At 35.3% G+C, this 27975-nt stretch overlaps 2 protein-coding genes and 1 long non-coding RNA gene across 8 annotated transcripts in view; 2 read left to right on the top strand and 1 right to left on the bottom strand.

Moving 5' to 3' along the window:
- Positions 1-314: 314 nt before the first annotated feature.
- LOC128880232 (39S ribosomal protein L18, mitochondrial) lies at positions 315-2422 on the top strand. The gene is made up of 3 exons (XM_054130086.1): positions 315-637; positions 758-871; positions 2001-2422. Exons 1-3 carry the CDS (start codon positions 456-458, stop codon positions 2233-2235), a joined length of 531 nt encoding a protein of 176 aa, XP_053986061.1. The 5' UTR covers positions 315-455; the 3' UTR covers positions 2236-2422.
- Positions 2423-2556: 134 nt separating this feature from the next.
- Positions 2557-27975, bottom strand: part of LOC128880230 (protein Wnt-5b-like) — a 140229-nt gene continuing 114810 nt past the window's right edge. For all 5 annotated transcript variants that reach the window (XM_054130078.1, XM_054130079.1, XM_054130080.1 and 2 more), the window contains 6 exons: positions 14742-15007; positions 11507-11687; positions 10789-10900; positions 6724-6826; positions 5924-6091; positions 2557-5550 (listed from right to left, as the gene is read on the bottom strand). In XM_054130078.1, coding sequence (XP_053986053.1) covers positions 5363-5550; positions 5924-6091; positions 6724-6826; positions 10789-10900; positions 11507-11687; positions 14742-15007 — 1018 coding nt within the window. In that variant the 3' untranslated portion in view covers positions 2557-5362. The remainder of the gene's footprint in view (positions 5551-5923; positions 6092-6723; positions 6827-10788; positions 10901-11506; positions 11688-14741; positions 15008-27975) is intronic.
- LOC128880234 (uncharacterized) lies at positions 11886-14711 on the top strand. Of its 2 annotated transcripts, none has more exons than XR_008457785.1 (3): positions 11886-12506; positions 12857-13126; positions 14573-14711. It is a non-coding gene; the product is annotated as an uncharacterized LOC128880234 (long non-coding RNA). The 2 variants fall into 2 exon arrangements; XR_008457786.1 differs by having other exon boundaries at positions 12857-13120; positions 14573-14703.

Genomic DNA, 27975 nt, shown 5'->3' with positions numbered 1-27975 from the left:
CTACGCTCCATCGGCATACTCGCGCTCTGATTGGTCGTGGTTTTCTGTTAATATCTCCTTAACGAAGCCTCGAACAACATTTTCGCTAAGGAAAAAGTTGTTTCAAATCACCTCCCAAACCACCTCTTTCAAGGTGTTACAACATTTTTGGGACACCCTGTATATGTCATATGAGTATGATAATGTACATATACACATATGACATATGTATGTCACAGGCTGTGCTCACTTGCGCCGCGAGTGGTAGAATTTGATAACAGTTTTCTAGTAACTTTCTTAGGGAGTTGGATCTCCTTATACAGTCTTCATATAGAAATGTCTATATACTCAAAGCTTTTAATTAACCTTAAACTTTAAGGTTAAGGTCTTCTAAATTCTAAATCACCGAAACAAAACGTTTAAAAAAAACACATATATCTTAGTTATATAAAAAAAGAATTAGATATAATTTGAAAATGTTTCTGAGAACTCGTGTTGGTAATTTACTAATTAAAAGGCAAGTGCAAACAAATTCAGAAATAATAGCAAATTGCAAGGAAATCAGGAATCGTAATCCAAGAAATTTAGAACGTTTAAGGATTGCAAGAAAACCCATTGGATATTCTCTGGAGAAGCCTGGATTTTCGTATTGGCACAAGTAAAACGATTATATGTGTATATACAACATTTACGATAACCTTAAAAATCTTTTGTTTGCATACATTGGTATACTGATGATTTTGTATAAGTTTAATGTTAATGATTGAAATTTGTGTAGATTCATTCTGAACACCTCCCAGCGCTATATTTCCGCAGAAGTACATCATTTTGAAAATGGCCCAGTTATTACAGTATCAAGCCAAGAAAATGGTATAAAATCCCAATTGTACAGGTGTGTAATAGTCTTTTTTTTTTTCTAAATTATTTATTTATAATGGTCGCATGAACAGCAAGGACATTAGCGACCACGGTATAACACATAGTTACAAATTAATTACAAATTAATCGCACATATACAATAATTAAACTTTGTTATATAAGTCTATACTTTTTAAAAATGAAAGAGTCGTAGTGATATTTCTAAGACTGTTAAGGCAGTCACTGAGATCTGTCGGAAGTTTGAAACCTAGTCGTTTAGATTGGAACATTGGGCAAACCAAACGTCCAGTACTTCCTTTCTACTTTTATTTCTCACTGTATAGAGAAATTTTAGTTCGTTAGTGTTCCCCTAATAGTCTTATAAAACTTAAATTAACAAGAATTCTAATAATAATCCGAAAAAATGTTTTATTTCTTTAATTATCATTTATAATGAAATAACTAACACCTTAAAAGGTATTACTTGCATTATCATTAGATTTGTTTCTGTCCAATTTTTATAAGAATTTCTAATTTATTTATTGCTTTACATATTAAATGATACCATTAGATAATACTTAAGTAATTTCAGATAATATGAAAATTATTATTCTTTCATAAATTATTCTATTAATTTACAAGGAATATCACCAAATTGTAACATGCTGCTTTTGACGAAGTTTGGTACACAGATAGAATATTAAAAAATATTAGTTATAATAAGTTAAATAAATTAATATATTTGCTACCATGTGTTACATACATCTGACATATTATTTAATATTTTGCCCTATTTAATACATTTTACTTTTATATAGTTAATGGTTTTGCAGTTAGCATTTGTAGTTTGTTGTACAGGATTCTAGCATTAGAATCAGAATGGAATTACAATATCGTGTTAGTTATAATTTGTACTAGTTTTACACATAAATATTAAAAAACAAAATTATATCTGCAGTAGGTACCTACATATATAAAAATGATGTAGAATAAATTTTAATTAATTGTAAAGTAATGTAAAAACACAGAATGAAAATAGTAATTGAAAACATTCACTGTATTAAATAAAATTATTAGTATAGCATACTTTGAGGCAATTGTACGTTGGTAGCAAATGTTTCAGTATATAGAAATATCAAAGAGTAATGAAAATTATCTTTTAGTACAAACGATGCATCAGCATACATAAATGTAGGCCGCATATTTGCACAGCGCTGCTTAGAATGTGGAATAACTGAGTTATATGTTAATGAAGATGACATATCTGGAGAGAAGATAAATCTTTTGCTCAACGAAGTAGAAAAAGGTGGAATTAGCTTACGAGAACCACCCAGATACCTTCATCGATATACTGCGCATTGGCTCCGTGATGAGAAACCTTGGGAAACAGTCGAGTAGTTTCCAGTTCTGTATATAATTTAAAAATGTGTAGAATATAGAAGACTAAAAGTGAGTTATAAAATTTGTTTATACATGTTACTTTTAATTATACCCAAAAGACTTTATACATTACAATTCGTGTTTCATGTGAATTTTTTGAACCCTGCTGTAATATAAAATCTAGGATTAAAACAGTTTCAGTCTTTATTTATTTACAATAATAATCCATTTTTATTGCACTTGTATAAACGGATAGGAATTTTTCCATACCATCGCATATCTGTTTGTCGTCGATTAATCTAAGTTTATGAATACAATTAGGCATAGCGCATGACTTACTGAAAGGTTTCAATGAAATAAATAATTAGTTGCAACCAAAAAATTCGTTAAGATTTCTGTTTAAATTTTAACTATTTAATTGCTATTAAAGGTTTTAAAAAATGGGAAGGAATAGTTATAAAGAAATAATTTCCACTTTAGCACAATTTGTTTTATTATTTAAACTTTTTAAACTTGAAGTATATAAGTTTATACACAATACACTACACAAGGATAGCAATAAATAATCATATCAATATTAAATAAACATCTAACCTATGGTAAATTCAGTAGTTACAATGTATCAAACCATCAAATATAAATGTGTAGAATCGATCATTGCTACACCTTATAATAGACTTATTTTATACTAATAAAAAGTAATTCTTGATAAAGATAATACTGCACTTGTAATTGCATTACGATTCTGAGTAATAGTACATATTTACTTAGTGTTAAAATGTCATAAGTTTTGTTTGATTTCTTTAAATGTGTGAAATCACAGATTGTCAGTCATTTGTCAATATTGGTTTGATTGAGATACAAATAAATATATTAATAATTACAACTAATTGAGCATAATGTAAATTTTTGTGTACATATTCTTTATAGGCCGCTTAACGCATTGATTAATACATTTACAAATGAATTAATAAACTCATGTCTTATACATATGCAATTATTGTGAGAAATGATATGAACACACGTTTTTGTTGATAAATTATGCTCTTCGCATTAACGCATGAAAGTATGCACTAGAATTCGAAGAAACAGACGTGCAAAGCACTTAATCTTTGCTTAACATTTTTATTAATATGAGAATCAGTGTTGATGAATAAAAACAATTTTGACTCTTTGTACGTTCAACATTACATTTGATTATATTGAGTAATGATAATATACATAAAGTACTTTCTTTCAATAAGCATTGTTTATTAAGGGTATATGATTCTCTGAATATTAGTTTAGGTGAGGATACTAAAAATGTCTTCCCGTAAAGGTACCTTGGAGATGTCATACACCTTACTAGGTAACAATTATATAGTCTAGTCCATTTAAAACAGAGCATTTGATAAAATTAGTTTTGAAAATACAAAAAAACGTCATTGATATAATTTGCATAATTTTAATGGGTAAATATGATGGATAAAGAATTTTATATTCTCTGTTTTAATCTTGTAACCGGCGCCAACGAGAATCATCTGTAAAGTGTCTCTCTTCGATTTTGATAAAACTTTATAAGTCTATAGAACGATACAAAGTAAAGGATTTACATTTTTTTTCTTTTGGTATCGATAACTCAAGTATACAATGGCGAAAATTGTTAGATATATAAGAAAGTGTTTCGAACAAATTCTGTATGTAAATAAATAGACTTGCAGTTTACAGTGAAATAAAAATAAAAATGGTTCATCATCTTTTTAATCAATTAAAAATATATGTAGATAATAAATGTACTGTTTTGACATGTCAATTAATTTATTACTGCTGTTATTTTACGTTAAAAGTTATCCAAATTTACAACTGTATTATTGAAATCTTTTATTTAAATTTATCTGTATATTTAATTTGCACGATAAAATTTGGTAATCAATCAAATGGATAAGAAGATATGAGACATGTAGATACTTGCTATAATATTAAAATACAGGTACTTTACTGTAATACTAAGAGGTGTGTGTATACAGAATATTTCATTATTAATAAATTTAACTTCAAAAGTGACTTTAGTGTTACAAAATAATTACGAAAGTTTATATAAATATAAAAACTACAGTAGAACTCCATTTATCCGAACTCGGATCTCGCAACGTATCATTTATGGGAATTAGTAAACTTCAGTTACATGAAGTATCCAGTTATCAGAACTTGGTTGTTCCTCAACCGATTAAAATAAATGGAGTTCTACTGTATTTAACTTCATGTTCAAGTTATAGGAATTTTTGTATTCTCATAATTTTCGGTACAAACTGAGCTAATATAACTAATTCCACGAAGTTATTTACAATCAACATCACATTAAGTATTACTAATAAATAAATAATTAATATTATAAATATTACTAAATATTTAAGCTCAATTTTAAAGTCATTTAAAAAAAAGACTTTTGTGTAGACAAAATACAGAAACGCCTGTAACTTGGAAACAACGTCAGATGAAATATTGACTCTTTAAATCATGTTTATATGAACTTTAAAATTTATTTTGATATTTTGAATTTATTCTTGAAGGCATGCTTATTTATTAATAATGAATTGTCCTGTATACAGGGTGTGGCCAGATGAGTGGTACAACCGAGCAAAAGGGGATACTACATGTAAAAATAAGTCGAAAAAAAGGAATAACATTTTTTCGTTTAACGCTTAGTTTTTGAGAAAATCGAGTTTGAAAATTTTATCCAGTACGTATGTACTGAACTAATAAGGCAATGATATGTACGCGCCAACAAGGACAGCACTTTGAACAGTTTATTTTATAATGTTATGTAATTAACGTTAGAAATGGCAATAAAATTAATATATGTATTATCCATACATTAACATTTCTTATTTATAATACATATTTAAACCTAGAGTGCACGCGTATTGGATAGAATTTTCAAACTCGATTTTCTCGAAAACAAACCGTCAAACGAAAGAATGTTATTTCTTTTTTTGACTTATTTTTACATGTAGTATCACCCTCTGCTCGATTGTACCACCCGTCCGGCCACAATCTGTATAATACAAAATATCTTTTTCGCTTCATCAGATTTTTCAAAAATACAAACGAAGTTGAATTACAAAGAGCAAATCAAGTTTTCACAAGTACTGATATGACTGAGATTTTATTTGCAAGTGTGAATGTCTATACTCTTAACACAAGTTTTACATTCTACAAAACAACACCAATGAAATTTACACTCGCATCTTTCTCTGATAGTTGATTTCTGCGTGTTGTACCCTCTACCACAACAAAGGAGATTACATCCATCCATACCGGATGATGTTCTGTTGCAAATTCTGCCGTGTGTACCTAATAAAAGTTATTTTTTATTTGATTAGTCGAGTATGTTTTATGTTATACAATTAACATACAAATACTTTTATACAACTTTAATTAATTTAAATAATAATGTACTTTATCATTTATAAGAGTAACTTATTTTTTTTTAAATATTAGAAATACATTGAAAAACACATGCATATGAAAGTTAACAGAGAGTACTTCATTAATTATTACTATTCAAGTTTGTTCGTTTTTATGTAATTGTACATTTTAATTTTTATGTAAAAAGTTTCTTTAATTATTTCCCAATTTTTAAAAATGTGCTACTTTTATTAAATGTTTGTATATTAATATTTCTCTTTATAAGAATATCAATTTAATTTTGAATGAAATTTGTTACCTAGCGATCCGAATGTCTCATTAGGGAGACAATAGTTTGGAGAATCATCCAAATAAACCAAATCATTTGCTGTGGGTAATGAAAATCTTGGATCCCGCATGGACAGACGTCCACGTCTATTTACCCTGACCTCTGTTGCTCCATCATATTTATCTAAGAGAAAATCACCTGCAAATATTATTATATAATTAGTTGCTCACATTTACTACATTAGAATTTAATTCAGGATTAATATAGTCTACAGATTGTATATAATATGATTAACTCGAATAATTTCTAAATGATGCATTGTATAGAAAAGTATTTTATTCAAAAGTTATATGGTTCCTAGGTAGATATATGTTGTTATACTAATTACTTCCTTCTGCATATCAAGTTTGAATGAGGAAACGCTGGAAATGTAATATGTCTAGTACTAAAAAGAAGCAGTACACTAAACTTTACTTATAATATTATTCTATTTTTTTACAATACAAAAAAGAGATAGACAGAAATCTTATATTGAGTTTTTAGAGTTCACATTATTTTAAAAAAAATTGAATTAATATATATTATGCTTTATAATGTTTGATAGTGTGTTATCTTTCTGAATGTTCTCCGATATACAGGGTGTCCTGCTAATTGAGCGCTGTGATTGGTCAGTGTTTTTCGTTAATAATTCAAAAATGAAGACCCCACTGACATTTTTGCAAAGGAAATTGTTGTTCAGAATCGTGTGAGCTACCCTCCATTTCCGGTTCTTACAGGAGTTCTGGGACACTCTGTATAGTAAGTTTATTAAGGAAAAGAAAGAAACATACCAATTTCTCGAAATGATGCCAGCTGTTGCCAGCAAGTAATCAAACTACAGCTTCCGGAAACACCGTGACACTTGCATGTCACCTTTGACCTTTTAATAACAGCCTGTAAAAAATTAATATTAATAATTTTTATGCATTTAATACTTCGGTTGTGTACTTTCTCCTCCATTATAAAAACGAAATTTTTAATTTTTAGTATAACATTTGTGATGGTTACTTCGGCAGGAGTGCTCAATCGGTACGCAAGGAAGTGATTTTCGGGGAAAAAATAAATGTGCGCTCTGTCTATTAAATGGTTTATGAGTAACCAGCTCTCGCTGGAGACAAGCAAAATAAATGTACGAGTAATAATACTACTAAATGGCTATAAGTGCGGATACGTTTCGGCACGTATTACGGTATTACGGATATGTATTATGGGTACATATTACGCGTACGTATTACGTACGTACCTTAAATTCTAAGTAAATGTATACAGCAGAGTGCTCCAAGAGATTATCCAAAGGTCGGTACCTATGCCTGAGGACCATACCCGACCTCACCAGAAGGTGATGGGTTTGTAAAACGACAAACGGGCGCCTAATAACTGATTATTAGTACCAGTTACCACTGGTAGGGGTTCTTATTCTAACGAACCCACAAAGACCGACCGGGAAAGAGAATGGAAAGACAAGCCCTCTCCATTTTTACATTTCATCGAGGCAAGTACTTGGAAACCTCGTAAAACTCTAGCCTCCAGCAATTTTAAGGAGTTTTGCTCTAGGGTCCTTTTATTCTGGGGAGGTCTAGCACCATCGACCACCCCAGGGGACGGACCCCTAGTATATACAGCAGTGAGGACTGCAACGCTCGCTCCAATGCGCATGATCAGGAAAAATCCCACGAATGTCCATCACTGCTTCGAGGCTCATTTCGACCGCCTGGTCCCCCGAGCCCAGGGCGTGGCGACCCTATTAGTTTGTCTAAGGCCCAACCTCGGGGGTCCGGAGAAGAGGATGCGCCGCGTTTACGTGGCAGTGGTGCGGTCAATGGCCCTATACGGATCACCCGTGTGGTCCAGCGACCTGATGGCCCGTCGGCGCAGCCGTATATGATCCTGCGCCGCGTGCAGCGGCACATGGCCATCAGGGTCGCGAGGGGATACCGGACCATATCTCATGAGGGGGCGGCCGTCCTGGCGGGGGTGGTACCCTTTTATTTCCAGCCGGAGGCGGACGCTGATGTATATCGACGTCTGTAAACTCTCTGCCAGAATGGCGCCGACCCGCCGGGTGAGGCGGTCGAAGAGTGGAGGCGTCGACCCCGACGGCTCGCCCGTGAGAAGTGGCGCCGACCGGCACCGGGCCGTTGGGACGGTCCTGCCAAGCCTGGATGCTTGTCTAGACCGCCGGCATGGCCGGCTGTTGTACCGAGTCATGCAGGTGCTCACCGGACATGGCTGTTTAGGTGAGTATTGTTACTTGCTGGATAGTTGGCGCGTGAAAGGTTAACACCCCTATCCGCACGCATCTTCGGTATTGGCCAAGGCAAACGCTGCTGTGTTTACTCCGCTGTGATTACTCGATCCAGGAGGCGTTGGAAGGTGGCCGGTACGGAATGGAGGCCGAAGGGACTTCGAATTGGTATAGTCCACGCCTAGGTACGGTAGCCCCTCTTTGGCTCTTCTTGATACCGATCGTTGGGCTGCGAGGGGCGCGAAGGGACGGGAGCAGGGAGGGGCAGAGCGTGAGCCGGAACCCTCCCTCCGCTACCTCCTCGATCGCACGCAAAGACCTCATTCCTCGGCCGAGGGTCACCCCTTTGCGGGGCTCCTCGAGCGAGGAATGGGGTGTACGGGAGATGTCGGGTGGAGCGAGCTGGAGACGCGAAGCCCAACGGACAGCCCAGGGAAGGGGCAGTGCAAGTGGGCAACCTGCTTGCACCCGATAGAGTTAAGTATTTGCTGGGGAGGACCTCTCCCCCCCCCCCCCCCCCCCGGTGGGGGGCTCACAGGGTCAAGAGCGGAGGTGGCTGGTAGTGATTCGTAAGAGTACTCAGCCACCTCCAATTACTCTAGGGCAGATTGTCGTCTGGTTTTTAGTGGGTAACGCGATCCCTTCGGGCCTCCTTCCCAGGAGAGGCGGGGCATGCGTAAAGCATTTTCCACACGTAAAAAAAAAAAAGGTACGGTATATGCGATGATCGATCGACTTTCTGGAGCGAGGGGTACTTGCTAATACCCCTTAGCGAAGTCGATAGAGGAGACATCGCGCCTCTTTGAGCTTGCTTAGGTGGCTTTCACCTGTGGTAGTGGGTAGGTGTCCTTCTCCGTTACCTGATTGACCTTCCTAAAGTTCATGCAAAATCGTTTTCGCCCATCCTTCTTGTTCGCCAACACCACGGAGGTGCACCAGGGAATTTGGGACGGTTCAATTACTCCTTCGGCGAGTATTTTATTTACTTCTTCGTCTATTATGGTCTGCATGGCTGGATTCCGTGGTGTCTAGCGGTGTTTGATGGGTGTATCGGTTTGCAAACGGATGCGGTGTTTGGCGAGATCGGTGGGGTGAGGATGGCTTGAAATTTTGGCAACTCTTCGTCCAGAAGTCGTTGCAGCGTTCCAGCTTGGTCGAGATTGCAGACCCTCCTTTTCCCTCAACTGGGGCGAGGAGGTGGACACGGTGCGGCATACACTCAAGAAGTGTCCGGCATGAGTCGCGCCGTGCTCTTAGAGCTGTAGTGGAAGGCGGCAGCCTCCTTCTGCAAGATAACCTCCTCGCAGAAGGAGGCCACTGAGCGAGCCCGGGAGCAGCCCCCCATTGCGTAGGGGGGCAGGGAATGGTATGACGCGGGGGACGCCCCCGCGCCAACCTGAGTCCCCTGTGTGGGGCGGAGACAGGATTGACGCGGTGAGGTTCTCCAAGTCGGAAGAGACCCGTCCTGGATGGGGAGGGAATGAGGAGGGTGACGCGGGAACCACTCCTGCGTCGATTTTTGCCCCGGTGGGCAACGGCGAATGTGAGGTGCCGGAGTGTGAGTTTACCCCGGCCCCTGGAGGGGAACTGATTCCTCTCGGGTTGGTCAAACCTCGTGTGGTCGGCTCGTCCCCCTAGGACCACCGGGTCCTTCGAGGTCGCGTGAGGAATGGGGTGTGAAGAGTTCGGGACGTGCCCCTTCGTCGATCCTCCCTTACTGGTGTCGGTGTTTTCTTGCCCTGGCCGGGTGGGTACTCTTCATTGCTGGTTAGTTGGCGCGCAGCTCTCCAAACTAGAGGGGTACTGAGGGAGCAGAGGATCGCTCGGTCCTCTAGAGAGAAGGACGCTCGATCCGCCTAAACCTCCCCAGGTTCCCCCTTTTTCCACGCTGCATAGGCGTAAGGTCCACTACTTTCGCGTCGTTCGTGCGACCGTCCGGTGTCCGTAAGTTAACGTTACGCCAATGATTTCTATTGCTCTCTCGCTCTATCTTGTTCACGGCCTTTGTCGCGCGGCAGCGTTTGCCTTGGCCAATACTGAAAGGCGTATTTTGACCTGGCCAATACCGAAGATGCGTGCGGATAGGGGTGTCGACCTTCCACGCGCCAACTAACCAGCTAGTAACAATACCTTTCGGCCTCCTGTACCGAGCCAGACACAAAGACTCCGGGGACCGTGGGTGGACCGAGCGGGGGCTCGGGAAGCCCATTACGACGGCAATCGTCCGTCCGTGATCAATCCCCTAGCGCTCTTAAAACAGGTTTCTCGGTACGAGACTAGACTGACTACCGTGACCACGTCGGGGGGTACTATAGGTGCGACCGAACGGTTTCGCTTGCGAGCACTACCGCCGCGCAGTCACCACCTGTCGGTCGGCGCGCGTACCCGAGTCCGTACTTGCTTGTAACGAACGTTTTCTTACACATTTTTCTTTCTGTTCTCCATTGCTGTTTTTGCGATTATAAAAAAAAAATTAGGAAAATAATGACTGAATTCTCTTCCTCAATTTTCATAGGAACTGCAACATATTGCAATTTCAACAATATCTTTGAAAGGAAATGTAGAAGTGATCGATTTGACGTAGAATGATTTCATATAAAGCAAACTTTACCCTGCGACCAGCTTCGTTATTATGAAGATTCATTAGGCTTCTGCCTTGTTCTCTGCTACCTCTTCTAAAGCTGCGTTCGCGTTCCCTTACGTCGACAAATGCCTGGGTAAATCTAAAACAATTAAAAGAGTAAATGTATCATATATTTTGTTTCTACGAGAATTCTTTGAAATTAAGTTTTATAAAATTTTTAGAAAATGTGAACGAAGCTATTGTGTCGCTTTAAACATATGGATGATCTTACTGCCTTTGGATGTTAATGCTTAGTTTATAGAGATCTTTGCAGAAGAATATTATATCATTGTTTGGAACCAGAAGCATTTGACTTCCAGGCCGCGGACATCTAGGCAAATTTCTAAACAGTCTCAGTTTGTGGCTGATACGTTCTTTAGCTTCTTTATTTCACTGCCAAAATGCGGAGCAGTCACTTTACATGAGTTGTCATTAGGGTCTGAACGTCAGCACTGTTGACCACAACATTTTAGCTGCGCATAGTTAGAAAGCACCGCATTTTACATTGTGTTACACAGTGTCGCCTTTGCACTTTGCACTTTAAGTTTTTTTTATGGGTAAATACTACAGCAGTAATGATCCATGGAGGTAAGATTTCTATTGTTTAAACAAGAGAAGAAGTACGGTTTAAAACAACAAAACTGTTTAATGTAATCAACTTAATGTAATCAATAATGGAGTTACAAAGGAAATTGTAAATACTTACTTGTAACCATACTCAAGATTGTCTCCACAGCCTCCCCAAATCCAATGCCGATCCAAATCTCTAGGTCTACTACTTCTCGAACAGCCACATGAGGATAACTGACCATCTCTGCAAGATCGACTGATCGAATACACTACTCCTGCAGCTGTGATTGCATGAACGAATGCTGTTTCCCTGCTAGCTATGAAAAAAAGAAGAATCATTCATTTGACAATCCCAAGCTTAATTCTATGAGAAAATAGTGTTAAATTTTACATGAATTTTTCAAGGCAACCTATCACTAAAGTTAGTTGAAGAGACTAAAAGGATAAACAAACAATGAAAATGTCATATTAAATGTAGTGCTATTAAATCATTAGAACAAACCATTTTTTTAGCAGACTTTAATGACAAAAAGTGAATCCTTTTTAATAATTAAAAACGTTCATATAATTATGGGAATATGGAATGTTATCTCAGTAATAGATAAGGAAGTATTGCTTGTCATGGCAATATCTTAACACTTTATCTACTGGGCAATTTAGAAACAGTCCTTGATTTAAAAAGAATTGTCTACAGTAGCATATGCCAATCTAGACTGACAATAATTCCTCCATACTGTTACTGGGTACATTGAAAGCCAAGTCTGTTTCTGTTTGCGAATCGGCTCTTGAATGTCGCGCCGTGAGGCTGCCGGCGTCGCATCGATCAGTTATCGATCGACAGCGGACGCTTTTGTCCAGCGGATGAGATTTCGGCCGTTTTCGGAACGCGCACCGGCCGCGTGCTCGCGCCACGTGCGCTGAGCATTGTGATTCTAGTATTCAAAGCAAACGCATCGCGCATAGCCTTTTTGAACAGTTTACAGTAAAGTGAAATTCCACGCATCAGTGCACCAGCTCAGCATCCAGGCGGCTGAATTTACATATTAACGGTGCCAGGCGGTGTATCCAGCTCAAAGGAAACGCTCTCTGCATCGTCCAGCCAGCTCACTCATCAATTGCATATCTCATTTTAACAGGTAGCTCATACGTCATTTCCATAACACCTTGACTCTCTCTCTGATTGTACCGAATTGACGAGAAATAAAAGTTTTATCTGATAACTAAGAACGAGAGCATTCATTTCTACAGTCCGCGCGAACCTAACACCCGTTCGCGAACAGTTTCCAAACACTAAACATTGTAAGAAGACAACCATCAACACAGTAAATAAATTCAAAAAGCTAATTACTGGAATTAAAAAGCCTATCAATAGACTCCCCGTAAATAAAGTGTTAATTACTCGCATTGACTAAAATAGCTCTGGTCGTACACGTACGACCGCACTCGTGAAGGGGTTTAAATAAAATGTGTATTGTCTGTTGCTCAGGAGTTGGCGAGGCAGCTCAATTGGCGTGTCGTTACTACCGCATACCATATAATCAGCATGAGCAAAGGTTAATACTTTGGTCACAGTATAAGTACAACCAGTAGCGTCACTTGGCAAAAGTAGAGTCTGCAAATGTGCATACCAAGAACATGGCGACGACGTTGTTTCCTATATTGTACACTAGATGGTACTAATAGTAACCGACACCACACGCAGCGTCACACGTCGATTCAATTTATTGCGCAGCGTCACAGTAACATCACAGTATAAGTACTTTTATTTTTCACTTAGTTTCATATGATTACTCGCATTACTTTTATGTTATACTTATAAATTTGTAATATTTTAAACTTTGAATTTGTGTTACTTAGTAGTTTGAATATTATTTTTACAATTTATAAAATAAATATATTTTTTTTTTATACAAAAATATGAATAGAATGTTTTTTTACTAAAACACTATATTTTTTAAATTCCGGCACTTATGTTCAGTGTTTTATACCAGGGTTTGAATAATAATCAATTACAATTTTTTAATTAAATAATTGATTTGAACAAGTTTAATTCAATCAACTTAATTAATAAATATTTTGAATAAATGTAATTAAAAATTATTTAATTAAAATTGAATTAAGCAGAGTTAATCGAAAGTCGTTTAATTGACGATTGATATGAGCGAATTTAATCGAAGATATTTAATTGACGATTACTTTAAGCAGAATGAATTGAAAGCCATTTAATTCACGATTGATTTAAGGAGAATTAATTCAAAGCCATTTAATTGATGATTGCTTTAAGCACAATTAATTCAAAGGTATTTAATTCACGATTACTTTAAGCAGAATTAATTCAAAGCCATTTAATTGACGATTACTTTAAGCAGAATTAATTCAAGCTATTTAATTGACGATTTGTTTATATCTTCAATGTTAAAAGATATTTATATAAAATTCAATTAATTATATAAGTAGCACATATAAATAAACATATATATAAATCAATTTGTAGCGACAAACGCAATATACCAAATACTATTAACCTCATCAAAGTGAGTTGCTTGTATATATAATAATGTATTTGTTAAGGTAATTCTATGAATAAATAATTTATAACGTAAATAAGAACAAATATATATTTACATATGTATTCTTATACAATGATGACAAAATAAAACAAATACATACCATAGGTATAAGTTAAAGTAATATACTAAAAACATAAAGTAGGGGGTTCAGCTAATTTGGCATTATCAGCATAACCCTTTCCGTACGAGGGCCGGATGTATCTGGCATCCATCTATTAACCGTATATGTGTTACTTATATAATTAATTAAATTTTATATAAATGTCTTTTAACATTGAAGATTTAAACAAATCGTCAATTAAATAGCTTGAATTAATTCTGCTTAAAGTACTCGTGAATTAAATGCCTTTGAATTAATTCTGCTTAAAGTAATCGTCAATTGAATGACTTTGAATTAATTCTACTTAAAGCAATCGTCAATTAAATGGCTTTGAATTAATTCTGCTTAAAGCAATCCTCAATTAAATGGCTTTGAATTAATTCTGCTTAATTCAATTTTAATTAAATAATTTTTAATTGCATTGTTTGTAATTAATTGTCAATTAAAGACGGAAAATAATTTTAAAAGTAATTAATTACTCGCAACTCTGTTTTATACATACTGTTTGCAATTGCCTTTCTTTTTCTCTCAGTTTAAATATGCGCGTGGTGCATACCAGGAACATGGCGGATCTCGGATATCAACATCAAAGGTGCCGACACGGAGTGACGCTACTGGTTGTACCTATACTGTGCTTTGGTGGTTTATCCGCCCAGGATGGTGAAGTGATGCAAATCGAAGAATTTTTAGAGGTAGCTTACCTAATCTTAGCATAGGTCCGAACACGGACTCGTCATGGACAGTGGAACAGTTCCATCTTCGGTCGCGAAATTGATGCTGGCACTCGAGGATTCCAAACTTGGCGCCTCTTGCTACGCTTGGCATATGATCCACGGAAAGCTGGCACAGTTTTCCTTGGCCCTGCGAGAGACCCTTTAGCCCGTGGCAGATGGTAGATGCTGCTACGTCGTAGGTCTCAATCATTTGCGTAGTCTCCAGTTGCGGAAAGCGTTGGAATCCGACGTTTCTGGTAACATATTGTAAACGGGTGCATTCAGTGGACTGATCATGATCACTGATCCAATCGCTAGAAACCACTAGCACTTTCTATACAAGAAGATTTCAGTATTGACATTTTACGATTAGATAACGACAGTCAAAACCTGATAAATAACTTTGTTGAAAACATATTGTTGGAGAAATAATTTCAGATGTTGGTGTTGCTTCTATTAGCATAGGTGGCAACACTGAAACAGAAGAATATGTGTGAGTGTGAAAGTATCCAGTTCAGATCTTGTATGAATCAAAGAGTATTAGCCATATCTAGAAACGCGGTAGCGTCTCCGACGCCAATTACATGAAAAATTATACCCCACCGTGCATACTGACGCTGGCGCTACCACGTACCTTTTACTCGTAAAACTGCGATTCCAACCTAACCCGAAACTTCTGTCATTAATATCTCGTCACGCCTGCTGTATTTTCTAAATCTAAAGGCATTTTTCTAATGTAAATCGCATATAAGCTTTCTAATAAAACCAAAATCAATAAAGTCGGTCTATGTACAACTGAGATATCGTAATATCATGTCATGAATCAGTCAGAAATTGTAGATTTTTCTTCTGATTCTTATTCTTATTCTTATTCTTATTCTTATTCTTTTCGTCAACACTTAGCCAATAGGAGCTAAGGCCGTTCGTCGATTCGTCGACTCTCGGAATCAGTCGGCAAGGCTCGTCGGTCGGAATTGTAATATGGCTCTCACTCATGCCGCTCGTTCATTTCTAACCTGTAACTGTCAGTTTGCATTTGTGACATTTGGTTTCTTACAACAAGACTTTCTGACATGCATTGTGCGTACTTTTGAAAACTTAAAGGACTGAAACTGGAATATAATACAATAAATTGTGCGTTACCAATAGTGGATCTCTTTGTACATTTTCCCACTTTATTTATTAACATTTCAATTTGTTACAACAAGATTTTCTGCCACGCTTTGTGCATACTTGTGAATTTTATTCTAATACAATAAATTGTGCATTACACATAGTGGATCTCTTTCTTTATTTCTCATTTCATGTTTAACATTTCAATTTCTAGCAACAAGACATTTTCCAATGCATTGTGTGTACTTTGGAAACATAAAAGACTGAAACTGGTATTATAATATAATAAATTGTGGGTTAGAAATAGTGGACCTCTTTTTTCATTTCATACTTCATTTTTACATTTTAGTTTGTTACAACAAGACTTTCTGCCATGTGTTCTGTGTGCTTTTGAAAACTTAAGGGACTGAATCTGGTATTGTAATATAATAAATTGTGCGTTATTCATATGACATTAATTTTATTTGTAAATAACACATACAAACCTTATTTTACTTGCAAATTAATGTAGAGCTTAAAATAAAAATACATGTATCTTTTATTATAGTAAGCATAGAGTCTACAATATACACAATGTGTCTGAAGCCAGATATAGGAAAGAGACCAGCTTCAGTTCTTTAAGTTTCCAAAAGTATACAGAACGCATGGCAAGATGTCTCACTGCAAGAAATTTAAATGTTAAAGATGAAGTGAGAAATGAAAAAAAGAAATCAACTATTTGTAACGCATAATTTATTGTATTAGAATAAAGTTCAGAAGTACGCAAAACGCGTGGCAGAAAGTCTTGTTGCAAGAAATTCGAATGTTAAAGATAAAGCGAGAAATAAAAAAGAAATCCACTATTTGTAATGCACAATTAATCGTATTGCAATATCGGTTTCAGTCCTTAGAATTTTCAAAAGTATACACAATGTATGGCAGAAAGTTTTGTTGCAAGAAACTTAAATAATGAGAAAATGAACAGAGATCCACTATTTGTAACACATAATTTATTGTATTACAATAATATAGAAAAAGAGAGGTCAAACTTAATCCTTTAATTTCTCAAAAGTACCCATGACACATGACAGAAAGTCTTGTTGCATGTAAATGTTACTGATAAAGTGATTACATTTTTTCTTTCATAAATTTCTTGCAATGAGACTTCCTGCAATGCGTTCCATGTACTTTTGAAACCTTAAAGGATTCAAACTGATCACCCATTTTTTATTATTTCAAGTCATTCACTATAGAAATTATCTTTGTAAAAAGAAGTGAGATCCCCATAAAAAACTTCAAAAAAGTAAAAAAATTACGCCAAGTACATGAAAAAGTGAGAAGATCCCCCTTACATTTTAAAATAATTCTTATTCATCAAAACCTTGACCTTGGCTGGCCACGCCAAGCATTTGATTTCCAGGCCACGGACATCTAGGCAAATGTCTAAACAGTCTCAGCCTCAGTCTCAGTCTCAAAAAGATAGCAAGTTGGGGGATGTCTCAAAAATGTATGCGTTTAGCTCAAAAAGGCCTTTAAATTTGGTGCTCAAATTAAAGAAATGCCATTTTGAGTTAACTCATTTTAGAAAAGTGAAGGTTTCGTTAGCGACACAAATATTTAGCAAAACAGTGTATACAGCACTACTATGCTATAAAACAATTTTTCCAAACGAATTTCCGTCTGAAAATAGTGGTATGGAGGAATTTATTCTTGATATGGATAAATTATTCGATTCCTGCAATAGTTTATTGCAAGAGAAAACAGCAAGAAATAAAATGAACTTTGCAATATCAAATAATAGTGAACATAACATATTTCTGGAAGACATAGTAAAAAAATTAGAAACCATTCGATTTTTAAATACGAAAGTTCCCCCATGTATAAAAGGATGGATTTTAACCATAAATAGCATTGTACAACTTTCGAACGAACTACGAACCTAATACAATATACCATATTTAAAAACACGACGCTTAAACCAAGACAGTTTAGAAAATCTTTTTGCCACCATAAGGCAACAACATGGTTGTTCAACCAATCCTTCTCCGCAACAATTCGAAAATGGTATAAAACACATATTAATTACTCAGTTATCAAAAATTTCGTCAATAACTAATTGTAACGACGATTTTCAATCTTTTTGCTTAAAATTAAGTGAAATCCATAATTTTAAAAGTGATAATGTACATAATACGGAAACAACAGATATACCAGAAACCATTTTAAATGATGGACATAGTATTGCAGATGTTGAGTCATTTGGTGAAAATAACGCGATTTATTATATAACGGGATTCCTGTGTAAAAAATGTGTAAATACTGTAAATTGCGAATCTTGTAAAAGTAAATTAATAGATACAGAGGACTCTTCATTCGAAGAATATAAATTATTTGCTACATTAAAAAATGACTGCAACACTGCAGGATTAATATTTCCAAAATCAAGTGTTTTTGAAAGTATTCGGTCTTGGGAGTAAATGTTTAAATCATGTATAGATAGTATGCTACATGTAAAAAACATAACCCGCATCCTCGCAAACATAATACAACAAGCGATCCCTATAGTACTCTGTGATCAACCATACGCACACACAATTATTTTTAATAATTTTTTTAAAAATGCGGTGCCATTGGAAGGCGCGACATTTACGACGCGAAATAGAATGTAAACCGAGTGGGTCGAAAAAATATGAAACATTTAATATTCAAATAATTTTAATTTTTAATTAATTTAAAAACTTAATTGTATAATCGCGTATACATATTTTAAAGAATATATTGTATGCTTATACCGTACAATAATTTATTATATCCTACTTCTCTCTTAACTTTTACTATTATGTATAAATAATTCCTAAGTATAAACTAATGTAACTATACTACATAACTAAGTGTAAGTATAAACTTATATTACTTAATTGTAATATATATTTCATAATTATATATACTTCATTATATCATATAACTTCAATCTTTTTTACAGAAATCTTGTCGCAATAAAGACGCGCAACACTTTTTCATGATACACTTTATACACTATGTTTTAGCTTATCACGTTATTACAAAATATAAATTTTAACATGAAAGATTTGGTATGCGTCTTTATTGTGATGTAATTTCACAGAATTCGAATTTGTGATTTGAGATTTCTGGGATTATAGAACTATGGAGCAACTTGCGGAGTGAGGTGAAAGGAGGGGGTGCTTAATACGGTTCCCACTCAGCAGAGGGCACTGAAACTCGTATACGATTTTTTATACAGCGCTCTTATAGGACCTTCCACTCTATCTAATACTCTTTGGTATGAATGTCAAAGCGAACGGACGTATATTTTTGGTTAGGGGTGCGCAGGACCCAGAGCCAAATTCCGAGTTGACTTCAGCGACAGTTGCTGAAAAAGTAGGAAACTCCGGGATAAGGACAGAGAGGGCGATACGAAAATTGCAGGAGAGATGAGGACAGGGCGATTAGGCTAGCATGATTTTTTTCCAGGATATTGAAGCAAAGAAGCAATATTTTCTAATAATTTTGGTTTTTATATATTCGTTACACTTTGGCGGATGCGACTCCAAGGCCTGATGTTGGAAAAGTATATGTAAACAAAAAAAAAACGTACTTTTATTATTTATAAAGTTTTAAGGCCGAAATTGCAAAATCAGGCCTTAGTAAGCGTAACGAATAGTAACGAAAGTGTAACGAATGCATTAAAACCAGAATTATTAGAAAATATTCCTTCTTTGCTTCAATATCCTGTAAAAAAAAATTATGCTAGCCTAATCGCCCTGTCCTTGTCTCTCCTGCAATTGTTGTATCGTCCTCTCTGTCCTTGTCCCGGAGTTTCCTACTTTTTAACCGACTTCGAAAAGGAGGAGGTTACTCAATTCGACATGTTTTTTTTTTTTTTTTTAAAGGTATGTTCACCGATTACGGCGAGATGGCTTGACCAATCAGAATGAAACCTGTTGCATCTGGTAGAGCATGTACCCCCGGTGATCCTGCTATTAAGACTTTTTGCGATTTGTCATTTTTTACCCGTTTTTTTTTTTTTTTAACCAAAAAACCTTGATTTTTAGGTATGCTTGCCGATTACGTCGAGATGGCTTGATGAATCGGAGTGAAACCTCTTGGATCTTCTCGAATATTTCTTCCAGTTGGTCGCGTAAAAGAAACATTTTGTGATTTGTCATTTTTTAACCGTTTTTTTTTAAATAGAAAAATTTTGTCTTGCTTCTTACTCCGAGACGGACGGACCAATCAGATTGAAACTTCTTGCATCTGGAATAGCATTTGCTATTTGTCCCATAACAAAACATTTGTACTTGTCTTATTTTTTACCACTTTATATCACTTTTTATCACAAAAAGCGTACTATTTCACGTATGTTTGGCCTGAAATCGATGAAATCGATGAAACCCCTTACATTTTACTGCCGGAGAGGTTTTCGCAATGATCACAGATGCAAAAATTGATGGATTTCTGTATTGCTTATAACTATTGTCATCGCAAAATTCCTATTATATGATGTAACTCGGTGAGGAAATTACTTTTACGCAATTATATCTAGAGCTAGTGCGTATTCATATAAATTAACTAGAAATTATTTCATACTTTTCACTGTAGCTTTTTTGAAGTCGGTTAAATTTTTTGTCCAAAAAATTATTTTATTCCGCAACTATCGCTGAAGTCAACTCGAAGTTTGGCTCTGGGTCCTGTGCACCCTTAACTTCCCATAGGCTGATGGTCATCAATTGCACTCGAGCCCTTTTTTTCTGGTATATACCAGCAACTCGAGATGTTTCTTAGCATTCTATTGCCATTAATTCTAAGCTATCTAGATTTGAGAATAAGGTCACCTTTATTTATTTTATTGGCACTTCGAGCTCCAAAGAAATTAAACCTAAAGAAACATTAAGTATTGTAGATTTGCTGCGTGAAACCTAATGGTGACTGAAAGTCATCTCCCGAGTACAAAGGGTTAACATTATTCTAATAAAACTTCTTGTTTACAATACTTGTACTCTGTGTGCTTTCGAACACGAATCCTTTCCCAACAAAACATTCTAGGAAATTGGTTATTTTTCAGTCGTTCAAATCAATAGGACAAATAAATAATTAAATAATGATTTCATTCGGAATGTATGCCATTCTATTCCTATACCTCACACAGTTCAACTAAAATTTTTGACTCCATTTTTCTTTAAGCTCTATCCAAATAATCCCAGACGTGTTCAATAATATATAATATAAATAAATCGGCACTTTCAGGTAACCAAGTCGTAACTTTTAATATTTCATTCTCCTCTAAATCTTTTAAATAATTTCTTTATAAATGTATTGTATGTGCACACAGTATCCTAGTATATATAAAGTACAATAACAAATATACATCATATTTATTTTATTAACATAGATTTATTGAAGTGTGATGCAAGATTCGGATGGTGGCCCAAGACTTGCACATTACTGTACATATGTCCAGTGATAGCTGCAAGAGTGGTTGCACAAACACTCTACCACCATCTTTTAGTTTATTTAATTTAATTTAAGTTAACTGCACAAGTTATAAATGTAGATACCAAAGTGACACGCGGGCCTTGAATTTTTCTAAGACGTCGGAATTGATCTATGTAAATAATCGTTAACCCAACCAATTCAATCGAGGACATCCGTTACATGGGACCGTGCGATTGTTGCTACAATCTTTTAAGAGACACGAGACATTACTTTTTGGGACGGCACAGCCCACAGTGCCTCACGAATTCGCGTGGGCAGGATCCTTCGAAATATTATCGTTCCCTACTCGTGATTCCCCGCGTCATTGTTTTAGGGGAGTGCAAAGCTGATGATATATCACAGCCAAAACGTGTTCTGGAATATTAATGCCGTCTATTATGCACTCCCTAGCACAATCTTATATACCATGGGACATTTTAGTCGCGATGAAAAAAACTACTGGCTTTAACCCTTTAGCTATTCAAATTATTTAATGGGTAAAAGTCGAGGAACAGCACTGGAAATGTTTATTGCATCACCCAAAAACCCAATTAACACTAAATCTATCGACTTTTATTTGTAACTATTTCTACCGTGACGGGGCAAAAGACTAGTCTTTTTCTCAATTAAATGCAAAAATATTTTACGTGGAACTAAATTGAATAATGTATAAATCAATCGTATGTAATCCATATATTGCATATAAGAACAGCAATGTATGTACAGTAGAGACTTTTCCGTATCCGTACCCCCATTATCCGAATACCCTATATACGGACGTTCTATTACACTAGTTTACAGTCAAAATGTACATTCAATGCCACAATTCTTTTCTTATGTATTTTGGCCTACTAAACTTGATAATCGCAAGAAACAATTTTTCTATGGATAGGTTTTTTTTTATATGAATTTTTGAATTTTTTTCGATCTTTTTCTGAGATACCTTCACATTTTAGGCCATATCTCGAGTTAGAAATGTCGCACAAGACGCCATTTTAAAGGTAATCGAATTTCCAACCATTACTATTCGCATTATTTTCCAATTGGTTCAATAGTTTAAGTGTGTTACGAGCCAATATATATGAGAAACATTGATTTTTTTCGGCTAAAATAGAACACGAATATTTCTTCCATCGTCATGGAAAAATAGAAATTGTTAAATTATGTCCAATTTCTTATTGTCTACGTATAGATCGCACTTTTACGAAGAAAAGAAGCTTTTGTCGAATAAAATCTATGGATAAATACCGGAGTTAGGATCACTTGAGTAAAGGTGCAAAAATCCCAATTTTACTCTGTTTTTGTATTTTTCTTCTATTTATATAGGAAACATTTATTTAATTAATTTCGATTAGAAATAATTTCGGCCTTTACTTTGTCTTCTGTTATTCGTTGGATTTGTTCCTCTGATGAGGAACCAAATGTAGTCTCCCAACATTCTTTCATCCCAATATCCTTGATAGCGCTGCTCAATAGTTTTGATATCTTGGTCAAAACCTTTCGCCGTGTTCGTCACTTACATCGCCAAGATTCTCCGGGAAAAAGTCCAAGTGAGAATGGAAAAAATGAATGTCGAGCGACATATTTACGCATGTTGAAATTAAAATTGAAATTAAATGTACAAATTTTTCCATTTTGTCAAATCAAATAGAATAGCAATATATATTCCATACCCATTTTTGCATAAGTTATTAGCAACTCTTCAACAACTTCCTTATAATTCATACTCTGCCGAGAGAGAAGCCCTAAACTATTGAGCAGCGTTATCAAGGATATTGGGATGAAAGAATGTTGGGAGACTACATTTGGTTCCTCATCAGAGGAACAAATCCAACGAATAACAGAAGACAAAGTAAAGGCCGAAATTATTTCTAATCGAAATTAATTAAATAAATGTTTCCTATATAAATAGAAGAAAAATACAAAAACAGAGTAAAATTGGGATTTTTGCACCTTTACTCAAGTGATCCTAACTCCGGTATTTATCCATAGATTTTATTCGACAAAAGCTTCTTTTCTTCGTAAAAGTGCGATCTATACGTAGACAATAAGAAATTGGACATAATTTAACAATTTCTATTTTTCCATGACGAAGGAAGAACTATTCGTGTTCTATTTTAGCCGAAAAAAAATCAATGTTTCTCATATATATTGGCTCGTAACACACTTAAACTGTTGAACCAATTGGAAAATAATGTGAAAAGTAATGGTTGGAAATTCGATTACCTTTAAAATGGCGTCTTGTGCGACCCAATCGAACGTTTCTAACTCGAGATATGGCCTAAAACGTGAAGGTATCTCAGAAAAAGATCGAAAAAAAATTCAAAAATTCATATAAAAAAAACCTATCCATAGAAAAATTTTTTCTTGCGATTTTCGAGTTTAGTAGGCCAAAATACATAAGAAAAAAATTGTGGCATTGAATGTACATTTTTTTTTTCTTTTTTGTAAACTAGTGTTATCCGTATGTTCTGTTATCCGCACAACGCGTTTCGTAGCGATGTTTACATACAATGTATGTACTTAGACGTAATAAATACTTCTCTGTGTTCGGCCGGTTAAATATAATCATATCGATTCAGTCTGAAGCAGAGAACAGTATATTAATCATCAGTCAAAGCAAACGACCTGAACGACAAATCCGGCAAAAATGACTCGAACATATTAAACAAAAATTGTTTTTAAACACAACGAATCCTTCTTTCCCATTGTTTCCCACGCATTATCGTCATCAATTCCCTGCGTAGAAGTTGCTGAAATATATTCCGCGTACTTGATTGGCCCCATAAGTGCATTCAAGTGTACCCGTATCGTCTCCGAAACGTTTATGTGCAGCGTTTCGGCTTTCAGATTGGTAGCCCCGTTTCGGAACCCCTGACTGTTGTCTGTGACGGGATCGTTCCATCATCTCGCTCGGTTGACTCACAAATGTGCCATTAAAAATCGGTGCAAAGACCCGTTTCTCGCCCACTGCTCTCGTGCTCCGAATTTGTATAATCCCCGGCGTAACGAATTTGTCGAAATTGGCCTGTTTGTGCGCGCGTTTCGAAGTACACGACATTTAAACCTTTCATTTGACAAATCGATTAACTCCATAAAATAAAATGTGCTGAAAATGACAAAATGGTGTACATTGTTTTAAAAAATCCCATTTCAAATTATTAGATTGGGCTGTACTTCCAGAAGGCACCGGTGGCCGATCGAGATGGAACTTAATGGGTATTATGAGAGATACGAAAGGACCCCAGATATATGTAGAATTTTAGGTTCGGCAATTTATGCGTTTAGAATAGGCCTGGTCAAGCAAAATAGTTTCATATGGGCCAATTTAGGTAAACATGCTTTTAAAAAATATAGTACAAATACAAAATGAATAAAACTTTATTGTTATATTATGATTCGATATAATAAATTCTCGAGTCTTGATTAGTGAGATATTTGTATTAGAATCGAAACTATATGCAATGTTCGTAAGTATATGTCCGCCACTGCAAGTAGTCGGCAACGTATAACTCGCGGTTCAAGCAACGATCCACGATGCCATAATTGGCATATCAATCAAATGCAACATCAAAAAAGTCACTAAATAGAATTCAGAAAGATTTGTTACTATTAATTTTAATTAAACCATGAACATTGAGACGGATCCTTATTTTTATAGGAAATGTTGTTGCATTTCTTTAACATTCTTACATTCACAATTTTATATTAACTTCGACATTCTGACTTTAATCTGTATCTTTAACATTCTTACTTCTAGGTATGCAGCTTTCACTATAACATTCCTGCTTACATAAATAACGTCAACTTTAACATTCTAATTTCCATATACATATTATTTCAATTTAAACGTATCTAAAAAACTTCCCAAATAACTTAAACTTTAAGATTTTAACTTCCATTAATAACTTTTTATCTAAACAGTCTTACTTTCATAAATAATTTCAAACTTAACACTCTTACTTTCGTAAGTGACTTTAATTCAAATCACTTGATTACTTTCGAAATAATGTTATTCGAAATGTCATGTCAAATAATATATTACTTTATTTCTGAATTGTGTAAAATTGTTATAGGGATAATGGCTTCTGTTGTAGATGTGACAATGATCGCTATAGTTATTTACTTTTTAAATTAAGCGCCACTGTAAGACTCGTTTTTGTGTTACTAGTTTTTTAATTACTAGATTAAGTTTCGTTTTTGTTCAAGGTTTTATTCTTTTGTTTTTTATCAGTTTTTTTTTTTTTTTTAAGTCTTATAGAGAAGATCACATGCGGCAGTAATTAATAAAGTAATCTTCATATTATCAAGTAATCTTTTCAAACAACTCCTAACCTGAATAATATCAACAGCTTCCTCTAGTTGGTAGCTAGGTTTTGTGCGTGCGTGCGCGTGTGTGTGTGTGCATGAGAGTCGCTTAGTGTAAAAGAATAATGTTTAAGCATAGTAGTAAAGTTTATATTATACAAATAAATGTAGTACAAAAATATAAGGAAAAGGAAATGTCATTAATCACGCCAGTAAAAGATAAATAATAATAACAACAAAAATAATTGTGAAATTGTTCTTGAAAATTGTATTAGATGTATTCACAAGTGCACGACGATTTCGAATTTGAAAAGGATGAAGATGAATTCATCTTTTGGCTGCACTTTGCTTTGGCGGACCTAAAATGTTTAGGTTTTTTTACATAACCTAATGATGAATGCCATTAAATTACAATATTCTTTATAAGTCACAAGTAATTCAATGGTATTTTCTATGAAGTAATTTTAATTGAACGCCATCTACTTAAATTTTAAAAATTAACATTGTTTTAAAATCTGTTTTACCGACGGGGTATGTCTGCAAGGCAATATGGCGTCGGAAGTGTCAGTTAAATACGGTAAAATGTCCACATTCAACTCCTCGTAACTTATGAAATAGTGGATTCTTCGCCTTAAAACTAGCAGTTTCGGATTCTTCTTGACAAAATCTACAGGATTATATAAAAAAAAACCTACAAATTTTAGGTCCGCCAAGGTAAAGTTTGACCCATCTTTTCATTGCTATTCCGATATGAAAGGGTTGGTGGCAGTAATAGGCAAAACCTTAGGTTTCGAATAAACCTGAAGTTTGCCGATGTGTTTGTCTCGTTTCCTTCTTTGGAAAATGTTCAAAAGAGGAAACGAGACAAACATATCGGCACACTTCAGATTTATTCGAAGTCTAGGGTTTTGCCCATCACTGATTGGTGCCTCCTATTCTTGCGATACGTTACTTAACCTTAATATTTAAGGTTAAGTATTTTTTAAGGGTTAAATATTTTCTATTCTAAATTCTTTTCACTTATTAAATTAACAATTGACAGTCTTATTTCATACTATTTAGTCTTTGTTAATAAATCTTAAATGTCTAATATAAATCGAAACTTGAAATTATAAGTAGGTATGTTCAGTTTAAAGTTATTTATGGAACCTGGAATGTTCAAGTTGAAGTTATCAATGAATGTCATTGCCGCATACCTACATCTTATGAATGCATTGCACATGTAAATATATTTGAAGTGGCTCAACTTGAGAAACGCGATGTTTGCGTTACCATCACGGAGGGGTTCAGCAAACACTTCTTTACTAATCACCAAAGTGTTCCAACTTGGCTCCGACTTGTTTCCTAACTTGGGAATTCGACACTCCTTTGTCGTGCTCTTAACGTTCCAAACGACGTTTACCTCCTTGTATTAGGTGGACTGGAAAGTAATGTCGTTTTTGCAATTTTAAATACTTGTTTATCACTCATCAGCTCATTGATTTTTACCGATCTGGCATTCGAAATTTGCGCACTAGATAGCGAAAGCCTGTTGATAACGAGGGCGATTAATTAAAAATAGAGATATATTAAAAACTTGTTTGAACTTAATATAAAAGAAACGATGTTACTTTCTAGTCTACCTAATATAAAACTTGACATTTGATCCTACAATTATTTTCTTAGCGTACTTTCCCTTTTACCAATACTATTTGTTTAGTATTATTATTATAGTAATGGACAATTCTAGTTCAAAAACAGAAGAGGAGCGGGGAGGGGTGTAAGTTTTCTGAATTCAACTTCTTATGACTTTTCACAAATAACGAAAGTGTCTCAATTTTGTAATTAGTTTTTCAAAATATCGAAATACGAACAATCAACCTGTTACTGTGCGTTCACAACAAGTTGGCGAGGCGAACGCATTTTTTTTTTCACTCTTTCTCACTCTGTCCCTCTCTCCTGCTACCATGTGCTACGTCGTTATTGGCTACGGCCAATGACAAAGGACGATAGCGAACATATCGAGACAGAGTGAAACAGAATAACGACTTTACAGCATCGGCGTAGCTTCCTAATCAAAGTGCCGACTATTACAGTCCTATAAACACTTATAAAGATAACGAAAACCCGAGAATGATTAAGAAAAGAATACTGAAGCCAACAGCATCACTATGTTGCGGCAATAGATAGAACGTATACAGGGTGTCCCAAAACTCGGGGAGGAGCCGGAAATGGGGGGTAGCTGAGACGATTCTGAACAACAATTTCCTTTGCAAAAATGTCGGATGGGGCTTCGTTAAGGAGATATTAAGCGAAAACCCCGACCAATCAGAGCGCGCGTAGACCGTTG

This window comes from Hylaeus volcanicus, chromosome 7 (genome assembly GCF_026283585.1).
Source record: "Hylaeus volcanicus isolate JK05 chromosome 7, UHH_iyHylVolc1.0_haploid, whole genome shotgun sequence".
Taxonomy (NCBI): domain Eukaryota; kingdom Metazoa; phylum Arthropoda; class Insecta; order Hymenoptera; family Colletidae; genus Hylaeus; species Hylaeus volcanicus.
This window is presented reverse-complemented; position numbering and strand designations above follow the sequence as displayed.